The sequence below is a fragment of the Hyla sarda genome, unplaced genomic scaffold (assembly GCF_029499605.1).
Source record: "Hyla sarda isolate aHylSar1 unplaced genomic scaffold, aHylSar1.hap1 scaffold_2412, whole genome shotgun sequence".
In the NCBI taxonomy this organism is placed as follows: Eukaryota; Metazoa; Chordata; class Amphibia; order Anura; family Hylidae; genus Hyla; species Hyla sarda.
Window position 1 is genome coordinate 397 of NW_026609098.1, and position 9,604 is coordinate 10,000.

The 9,604-nt window shown below is 53.7% G+C and overlaps 1 protein-coding gene across 1 annotated transcript in view; it reads left to right on the plus strand.

Annotated features, from left to right (window-relative positions):
• Positions 1-2,027: 2,027 nt before the first annotated feature.
• The window catches only part of LOC130322989 (pleckstrin homology domain-containing family A member 7-like), a gene marked incomplete at both ends in the record, with an annotated part of 35,630 nt that continues 28,053 nt past the window's right edge, over positions 2,028-9,604 (plus strand). Inside the window, 3 exon segments of the mRNA XM_056553123.1 lie at positions 2,028-2,108; positions 6,046-6,195; positions 6,356-6,457. Of these exon segments, the coding sequence (XP_056409098.1) occupies positions 2,028-2,108; positions 6,046-6,195; positions 6,356-6,457 (333 nt within the window).

Genomic DNA, 9,604 nt, shown 5'->3' on the forward strand with positions numbered 1-9,604 from the left:
GTATCTCTCTCTCTCTCTTGTATATCTCTCGGCTCTCTCTCTCTCTCTCTCTTGTATATCTCTTGGCTCTCTCTCTTGTATATCTCTCTCTAGTATCTCTCTCTCTCTTGTATATCTCTTGGCTCTCTCTCTGGTATCTCTCTCTCGTATATCTCTTGGCTCTCTCTCTTGTATATCTCTCTCTCTTGTATATCTCTCTCTCTCTTGTATATCTCTTGGCTCTCTCTCTTGTATCTCTCTCTCGTATATCTCTTGGCTCTCTCTCTTGTATATCTCTCTCTCTTGTATATCTCTCTCTCTTGTATATCTCTTGGCTCTCTCTCTTGTATCTCTCTCTCGTATATCTCTTGGCTCTCTCTCTTGTATATCTCTCTCTCTCTTGTATATCTCTCGGTTCTCTCTCTCTCCCTTGTATATCTCTCGGCTCTCTCTCTCTCTCTTATATCTCTTGGCTCTCTCTCTAGTATCTCTCTCTTGTATATCTCTTGGCTCTCTCTCTAGTATCTCTCTCTCTTGTATATCTCTTGGCTCTCTCTCTCTAGTATATCTCTCTCTCTTGTATATCTCTCGGCTCTCTCTTGTATATCTCTTTGCTCTCTCTCTAGTATATCTCTCTCTCTCTAGTATATCTCTCGGCTCTCTCTCTCTCGTGTATCTCTCTGGCTCTCTCTCTCTCTCGTATATCTCTCGTCGCTCTCTCTCTCTCTCTCTTGTATTTCTCTTTCTCTCTCTTTCTTGTATATTTCTTTCTCTCTCTCTTTCTCTCTCTCTTGTATTTCTCTTTCTCTCTTTCTTGTATATTTCTTTCTCTCTCTCTCTTTCTCTCTTGTATTTCTCTTTCTCTCTTTCTTTCTCTCTCTTTCTTGTATATTTCTCTCTCTCTCTCTCTTTCTCTCTCTCTCTTGTATTTCTCTTTCTCTCTCTTTCTTGTATATTTCTTTCTCTCTCTCTCTCTCTTGTATTTCTCTTTCTCTCTCTTTCTTGTATATTTCTTTATCTCTCTCTCTTTCTCTCTCTCTCTCTCTTGTATTTCTCTTTCTCTCTCTTTCTTGTATTTCTCTTTCTCTCTCTCTCTCTTTCTCTCTTGTATTTCTCTTTCTCTCTCTTTCTCTCTTTCTTGTATATTTCTTTCTCTCTCTCTCTTGTATTTCTCTTTCTCTCTTTCTCTCTTTCTTGTATATTTCTCTCTCTCTTTCTCTCTTGTATTTCTCTTTCTCTCTCTTTCTCTCTTTCTTGTATATTTCTTTCTCTCTCTCTCTCTCTCTTGTATTTCTCTTTCTCTCTCTTTCTTGTATATTTCTTTCTCTCTCTCTCTCTCTCTCTCTCTCTCTCTCTTGTATTTCTCTTTCTCTCTCTTTCTTGTATATTTCTTTCTCTCTCTCTCTCTCTCTCTCTTTCTCTCTCTCTCTCTTGTATTTCTCTTTCTCTCTCTTTCTTGTATCTCTCTTTCTCTCTCTCTTTCTCTCTTGTATTTCTCTTTCTCTCTCTTTCTCTCTTTCTTGTATATTTCTTTCTCTCTCTCTCTCTTTCTCTCTCTCTCTCTTGTATTTCTCTTTCTCTCTCTTTCTTGTATTTCTCTTTCTCTCTCTCTTTCTCTCTTGTATTTCTCTTTCTCTCTCTTTCTCTCTTTCTTGTATATTTCTTTCTCTCTCTCTCTCTCTCTTGTATTTCTCTTTCTCTCTCTTTCTTGTATTTCTCTTTCTCTCTCTCTCTCTTTCTCTCTCTCTTTCTTGTATTTCTCTCTCTCTTTCTTGTATTTCTCTTTCTCTCTCTCTCTCTTTCTCTCTTGTATTTCTCTTTCTCTCTCTTTCTCTCTCTTTCTTGTATATTTCTTTCTCTCTCTCTCTTGTATTTCTCTTTCTCTCTCTCTCTTTCTTGTATATTTCTTTCTCTCTCTATCTCTCTCTCTCTCTCTCTCTCACTTGTATATCTCTCGGCTCTCTCTGGTGTATCTCTCCGTCCTTTCCCTTTTGTGTATCCCCTGGCTGTCTCTCATGTATCTCAGCTCTCTCATATGTCTCTTCCAGGTGGAGCTCAGTGTCCTCTGTGAACAAGATCGGATCCTGCAGGACTTGGAGGACAAGATCCGGGCTCTGAAGGACAATAAGGTCAGTGAGCGCTCCCCAGAACATCCCCCAGAGCACCCCCCCCCAGAGAACCCCCAGACCCTTCCCCGAGCACACCCCAGAGCGCCCGCCAAACCCCCCCCAAGAGTGCTCTCCAGAGCACCACCCAGAGCATCCCCTCAGAGCACCCCCCCAGAGCGCCCCCCAGAGCACCCCCAGACCCCCCACAAGAGTGCCCCCCAGACCCTTCCCCGAGCACACCCAGAGCGCCCCCCAAACCCCCCAAGATTGCTCTCCAGAGCACCCCCCCAGAGCATCCCCCCAGAACATCCCCCCCCAGAGTGTCCCCCAGAGCACCCCCAGACCCCCCACAAGAGTGCCCCCCAGAGCACCCCCAGACCCTTCCCCGAGCACACCCCAGAGCGCCCCCCAAGAGTGCTCTCCAGACCCCCCCAGAGTGCCCACCAACCCCCCGTGAGCATCCCCCAGAGCGCCCCACAGACCCCCCCAAGAGTGCTCCCCAAAGTACCCCCCAGAGCGCCCCCCAGAGTCTGAGTTCATGGATTATTCTGAATTGCATGAATCCTGTTTACTTATAAATGGGAGGTTCTTCTTCCTCTGTGACCTGGAGGGGCTCCTGTCTTCCTCTGTGACCTGGAGGGGCTTCTGTCTTCCTCTGTGACCTGGAGGGGCTCCTGTCTTCCTCTGTGACCTGGAGGGGCTTCTGTCTTCCTCTGTGACCTGGAGGGGCGCCTGTCTTCCTCTGTGACCTGGAGGGGCTTATGTCTTCCTCTGTGACCTGGAGGGGCTCCTGTCTTCCTCTGTGACCTGGAGGGGCTCCTGTCTTCCTCTGTGACCTGGAGGGGCTCCTGTCTTCCTCTGTGACTTGGAGGGGCTCCTGTCTTCCTCTGTGACTTGGAGGGGCTCCTGTCTTCCTCTGTGACCTGGAGGGGCTCCTGTCTTCCTCTGTGACCTGGAGGGGCTCCTGTCTTCCTCTGTGACCTGGAGGGGCTCCTGTCTTCCTCTGTGACCTGGAGGGGCTCCTGTCTTCCTCTGTGACCTGGAGGGGCTCCTGTCTTCCTCTGTGACTTGGAGGGGCTCCTGTCTTCCTCTGTGACTTGGAGGGGCTCCTGTCTTCCTCTGTGACCTGGAGGGGCTCCTGTCTTCCTCTGTGACCTGGAGGGGCTCCTGTCTTCCTCTGTGACCTGGAGGGGCTCCTGTCTTCCTCTGTGACCTGGATGGCCTCCTGTCTTCCTCTGTGACCTGGAGGGGCTCCTGTCTTGATCTGTGACCTGGAGGGGCTCCTGTCTTCCTCTGTGACTTGGAGGGGCTCCTGTCTTCCTCTGTGACCTGGAGGGGCTTCTGTCTTCCTCTGTGACCTGGAGGGGCTCCTGTCTTCCTCTGTGACCTGGAGGGGCTCCTGTCTTCCTCTGTGACCTGGAGGGGCTCCTGTCTTCCTCTGTGACCTGGAGGGGCTCCTGTCTTCCTCTGTGACCTGGAGGGGCTTCTGTCTTCCTCTGTGACCTGGAGGGGCTTCTGTCTTCCTCTGTGACCTGGAGGGGCTCCTGTCTTCCTCTGTGACTTGGAGGGGCTCCTGTCTTCCTCTGTGACTTGGAGGGGCTCCTGTCTTCCTCTGTGACCTGGAGGGGCTCCTGTCTTCCTCTGTGACCTGGAGGGGCTCCTGTCTTCCTCTGTGACCTGGAGGGGCTCCTGTCTTCCTCTGTGACCTGGAGGGGCTCCTGTCTTCCTCTGTGACCTGGAGGGGCTCCTGTCTTCCTCTGTGACCTGGAGGGGCTCCTGTCTTCCTCTGTGACCTGGAGGGGCTCCTGTCTTCCTCTGTGACCTGGAGGGGCTCCTGTCTTCCTCTGTGACCTGGAGGGGCTCCTGTCTTCCTCTGTGACCTGGAGGGGCTCCTGTCTTCCTCTGTGACCTGGAGGGGCTCCTGTCTTCCTCTGTGACTTGGAGGGGCTCCTGTCTTCCTCTGTGACCTGGAGGGGCTTCTGTCTTCCTCTGTGACCTGGAGGGGCTTCTGTCTTCCTCTGTGACCTGGAGGGGCTCCTGTCTTCCTCTGTGACCTGGAGGGGCTTCTGTCTTCCTCTGTGACCTGGAGGGGCTCCTGTCTTCCTCTGTGACCTGGAGGGGCTCCTGTCTTCCTCTGTGACCTGGAGGGGCTTCTGTCTTCCTCTGTGACCTGGAGGGGCTCCTGTCTTCCTCTGTGACCTGGAGGGGCTTCTGTCTTCCTCTGTGACCTGGAGGGGCTCCTGTCTTCCTCTGTGACCTGGAGGGGCTCCTGTCTTCCTCTGTGACCTGGAGGGGCTCCTGTCTTCCTCTGTGACCTGGAGGGGCTCCTGTCTTCCTCTGTGACCTGGAGGGGCTCCTGTCTTCCTCTGTGACCTGGAGGGGCTCCTGTCTTCCTCTGTGACCTGGAGGGGCTCCTGTCTTCCTCTGTGACCTGGAGGGGCTCCTGTCTTCCTCTGTGACCTGGAGGGGCTTCTGTCTTCCTCTGTGACCTGAAGGGGCTTCTGTCTTCCTCTGTGACCTGGAGGGGCTCCTGTCTTCCTCTGTGACCTGGAGGGGCTCCTGTCTTCCTCTGTGACCTGGAGGGGCTCCTGTCTTCCTCTGTGACCTGGAGGGGCTCCTGTCTTCCTCTGTGACCTGGAGGGGCTCCTGTCTTCCTCTGTGACCTGGAGGGGCTCCTGTCTTCCTCTGTGACCTGGAGGGGCTTCTGTCTTCCTCTGTGACCTGGAGGGGCTCCTGTCTTCCTCTGTGACCTGGAGGGGCTCCTGTCTTCCTCTGTGACCTGGAGGGGCTCCTGTCTTCCTCTGTGACCTGGAGGGGCTCCTGTCTTCCTCTGTGACCTGGAGGGGCTCCTGTCTTCCTCTGTGACCTGGAGGGGCTCCTGTCTTCCTCTGTGACCTGGAGGGGCTCCTGTCTTCCTCTGTGACCTGGAGGGGCTCCTGTCTTCCTCTGTGACCTGGAGGGGCTCCTGTCTTCCTCTGTGACCTGGAGGGGCTCCTGTCTTCCTCTGTGACTTGGAGGGGCTCCTGTCTTCCTCTGTGACCTGGAGGGGCTTCTGTCTTCCTCTGTGACCTGGAGGGGCTCCTGTCTTCCTCTGTGACCTGGAGGGGCTTCTGTCTTCCTCTGTGACCTGGAGGGGCTCCTGTCTTCCTCTGTGACCTGGAGGGGCTCCTGTCTTCCTCTGTGACCTGGAGGGGCTTCTGTCTTCCTCTGTGACCTGGAGGGGCTCCTGTCTTCCTTACCTGGCCTTGACTGGGGGCTCCTGTCTTCCTCTGTGACCTGGAGGGGCTCCTGTCTTCCTCTGTGACCTGGAGGGGCTCCTGTCTTCCTCTGTGACCTGGAGGGGCTCCTGTCTTCCTCTGTGACCTGGAGGGGCTCCTGTCTTCCTCTGTGACCTGGAGGGGCTCCTGTCTTCCTCTGTGACCTGGAGGGGCTCCTGTCTTCCTCTGTGACCTGGAGGGGCTCCTGTCTTCCTCTGTGACCTGGAGGGGCTCCTGTCTTCCTCTGTGACTTGGAGGGGCTCCTGTCTTCCTCTGTGACCTGGAGGGGCTTCTGTCTTCCTCTGTGACCTGGAGGGGCTCCTGTCTTCCTCTGTGACCTGGAGGGGCTTCTGTCTTCCTCTGTGACCTGGAGGGGCTCCTGTCTTCCTCTGTGACCTGGAGGGGCTCCTGTCTTCCTCTGTGACCTGGAGGGGCTTCTGTCTTCCTCTGTGACCTGGAGGGGCTCCTGTCTTCCTCTGTGACCTGGAGGGGCTCCTGTCTTCCTCTGTGACCTGGAGGGGCTTCTGTCTTCCTCTGTGACCTGGAGGGGCTCCTGTCTTCCTCTGTGACCGGGTGTCATCTGTAGATAAGGAGGTGGAATCTCTGGGGAAGGGGCTGCACTCACCATCCACGTTCCTGTCACTGACTAATGTATTGCGGCTCCTTGAGACATTGGTCACAATCTCCGTCTACTTCTACAGGACAAACTTGAAACGGTCCTTGAGGTTTTGCACAGACAGATGGATCAGTACAAGGATCAACCTCAGCACACGGCGAAAATCTCCTACCAGCAGCGCCTCCTACAGGAAGACTTAGTGCAGATCAGAGCCGAGATGTCCAAAGTCTCCTCGGTGTGTATTCTTCACCAAATATAAGGATGCGCTTAGAGGGTGATGTCCGTATCGGGGGAGGGGATGATAACCATCATAATGTATTACGGCTGCACTGGGGATGAGCTAATTATGACATTGTGGAGTTTAGTTGCCTTGTCTGACGTGTTTTGTGCCGCAGGATATGGAGAATTCCTGGAACGAGTATCTGAGGCTGGAGAGCGACGTCATTCAGCTGAGACAGTTATTACAGGAACAAATGGGCCGATCCCCGTCTCCTCAGGTAATGGGTCTTGGTTCTGTGTCCCCCGTCTCCTCAGGTAATGGGTCTTGGTTCTGTGTCCCCCGTCTCCTCAGGTAATGGGTCTTGGTTCTGTGTCCCCCGTCTCCTCAGGTAATGGGTCTTGGTTCTGTGTCCCCCGTCTCCTCAGGTAATGGGTCTTGGTTCTGTGTCCCCCGTCTCCTCAGGTAATGGGTCTTGGTTCTGTGTCCCCTGTCTCCTCAGGTAATGGGTCTTGGTTCTGTGTCCCCCGTCTCCTCATGTAATAGGTCTTGGTTCTGTGCTCCCCGTCTCCTCAGGTAATGGGTCTTGGTTCTGTGTCTGTGCTCCCCGTCTCCTCAGGTAATGGGTCTTGGTTCTGTGTCCCCTGTCTCCTCAGGTAATGGGTCTTGGTTCTGTGTCCCCCGTCTCCTCAGGTAATGGGTCTTGGTTCTGTGTCCCCCGTCTCCTCAGGTAATAGGTCTTGGTTCTGTGTCTGTGCTCCCCGTCTCCTCAGGTAATGGGTCTTGGTTCTGTGTCTGTGCTCCCCGTCTCCTCAGGTAATGGGTCTTGGTTCTGTGTCCCCCGTCTCCTCAGGTAATAGGTCTTGGTTCTGTGTCCCCCGTCTCCTCAGGTAATAGGTCTTGGTTCTGTGTCCCCCGTCTCCTCAGGTAATAGGTCTTGGTTCTGTGTCCCCCGTCTCCTCAGGTAATAGGTCTTAGTTCTGTGTCCCCCGTCTCATCAGGTAATGGGTCTTGGTTCTGTGTCCCCCGTCTCCTCAGGTAATGGGTCTTGGTTCTGTGTCCCCCGTCTCCTCAGGTAATGGGTCTTGGTTCTGTGTCTGTGCTCCCCGTCTCCTCAGGTAATGGGTCTTGGTTCTGTGTCCCCCGTCTCATCAGGTAATGGGTCTTGGTTCTGTGTCCCCCGTCTCCTCAGGTAATGGGTCTTGGTTCTGTGCTCCCTGTCTCCTCAGGTAATAGGTCTTGGTTCTGTGTCCCCCGTCTCCTCAGGTAATAGGTCTTGGTTCTGTGTCCCCCGTCTCCTCAGGTAATAGGTCTTAGTTCTGTGTCCCCCGTCTCATCAGGTAATGGGTCTTGGTTCTGTGTCCCCCGTCTCCTCAGGTAATGGGTCTTGGTTCTGTGTCCCCCGTCTCCTCAGGTAATGGGTCTTGGTTCTGTGTCCCCCGTCTCCTCAGGTAATGGGTCTTGGTTCTGTGTCCCCCGTCTCCTCAGGTAATAGGTCTTGGTTCTATGTCCCCCGTCTCCTCAGGTAATGGGTCTTAGTTCTGTGCTCCCCGTCTCCTCAGGTAATAGGTCTTGGTTCTGTGTCCCCCGTCTCCTCAGGTAATGGGTCTTGGTTCTGTGTCCCCCGTCTCCTCAGGTAATGGGTCTTGGTTCTGTGTCCCCCGTCTCCTCAGGTAATGGGTCTTGGTTCTATGTCCCCCGTCTCCTCAGGTAATGGGTCTTGGTTCTGTGTCCCCCGTCTCCTCAGGTAATAGGTCTTAGTTCTGTGTCCCCCGTCTCCTCAGGTAATGGGTCTTGGTTCTGTGTCTGTGCTCCCCGTCTCCTCAGGTAATGGGTCTTGGTTCTGTGTCCCCCGTCTCCTCAGGTAATGGGTCTTGGTTCTATGTCCCCCGTCTCCTCAGGTAATGGGTCTTGGTTCTGTGTCCCCCGTCTCCTCAGGTAATAGGTCTTAGTTCTGTGCTCCCCGTCTCCTCAGGTAATGGGTCTTGGTTCTGTGTCTGTGCTCCCCGTCTCCTCAGGTAATGGCTCTTTGTTCTGTGTCTGTGCTCCCCGTCTCCTCAGGTAATAGGTCTTAGTTCTGTGTCCCCTGTCTCCTCAGGTAATGGGTCTTGGTTCTGTGTCTGTGCTCCCCGTCTCCTCAGGTAATGGGTCTTGGTTCTGTGTCCCCCGTCTCCTCAGGTAATAGGTCTTGGTTCTGTGCTCCCCGTCTCCTCAGGTAATGGGTCTTGGTTCTGTGTCCCCCGTCTCCTCAGGTAATGGGTCTTGGTTCTGTGTCCCCCGTCTCATCAGGTAATGGGTCTTGGTTCTGTGTCCCCCGTCTCCTCAGGTAATGGGTCTTGGTTCTGTGCTCCCCGTCTCCTCAGGTAATAGGTCTTGGTTCTGTGTCCCCCGTCTCCTCAGGTAATAGGTCTTGGTTCTGTGTCCCCCGTCTCCTCAGGTAATAGGTCTTAGTTCTGTGTCCCCCGTCTCATCAGGTAATGGGTCTTGGTTCTGTGTCCCCCGTCTCCTCAGGTAATGGGTCTTGGTTCTGTGTCCCCCGTCTCCTCAGGTAATGGGTCTTGGTTCTGTGTCCCCCGTCTCCTCAGGTAATGGGTCTTGGTTCTGTGTCCCCCGTCTCCTCAGGTAATAGGTCTTGGTTCTATGTCCCCCGTCTCCTCAGGTAATGGGTCTTAGTTCTGTGCTCCCCGTCTCCTCAGGTAATAGGTCTTGGTTCTGTGTCCCCCGTCTCCTCAGGTAATGGGTCTTGGTTCTGTGTCCCCCGTCTCCTCAGGTAATGGGTCTTGGTTCTGTGTCCCCCGTCTCCTCAGGTAATGGGTCTTGGTTCTATGTCCCCCGTCTCCTCAGGTAATGGGTCTTGGTTCTGTGTCCCCCGTCTCCTCAGGTAATAGGTCTTAGTTCTGTGTCCCCCGTCTCCTCAGGTAATGGGTCTTGGTTCTGTGTCTGTGCTCCCCGTCTCCTCAGGTAATGGGTCTTGGTTCTGTGTCCCCCGTCTCCTCAGGTAATGGGTCTTGGTTCTATGTCCCCCGTCTCCTCAGGTAATGGGTCTTGGTTCTGTGTCCCCCGTCTCCTCAGGTAATAGGTCTTAGTTCTGTGCTCCCCGTCTCCTCAGGTAACGGGTCTTGGTTCTGTGTCTGTGCTCCCCGTCTCCTCAGGTAATGGCTCTTTGTTCTGTGTCTGTGCTCCCCGTCTCCTCAGGTAATGGGTCTTGGTTCTGTGTCCCCCGTCTCCTCAGGTAATGGGTCTTGGTTCTGTGTCCCCCGTCTCCTCATGTAATAGGTCTTGGTTCTGTGTCCCCCGTCTCCTCAGGTAATGGCTCTTTGTTCTGTGTCTGTGCTCCCCGTCTCCTCAGGTAATAGGTCTTAGTTCTGTGTCCCCTGTCTCCTCAGGTAATGGGTCTTGGTTCTGTGTCTGTGCTCCCCGTCTCCTC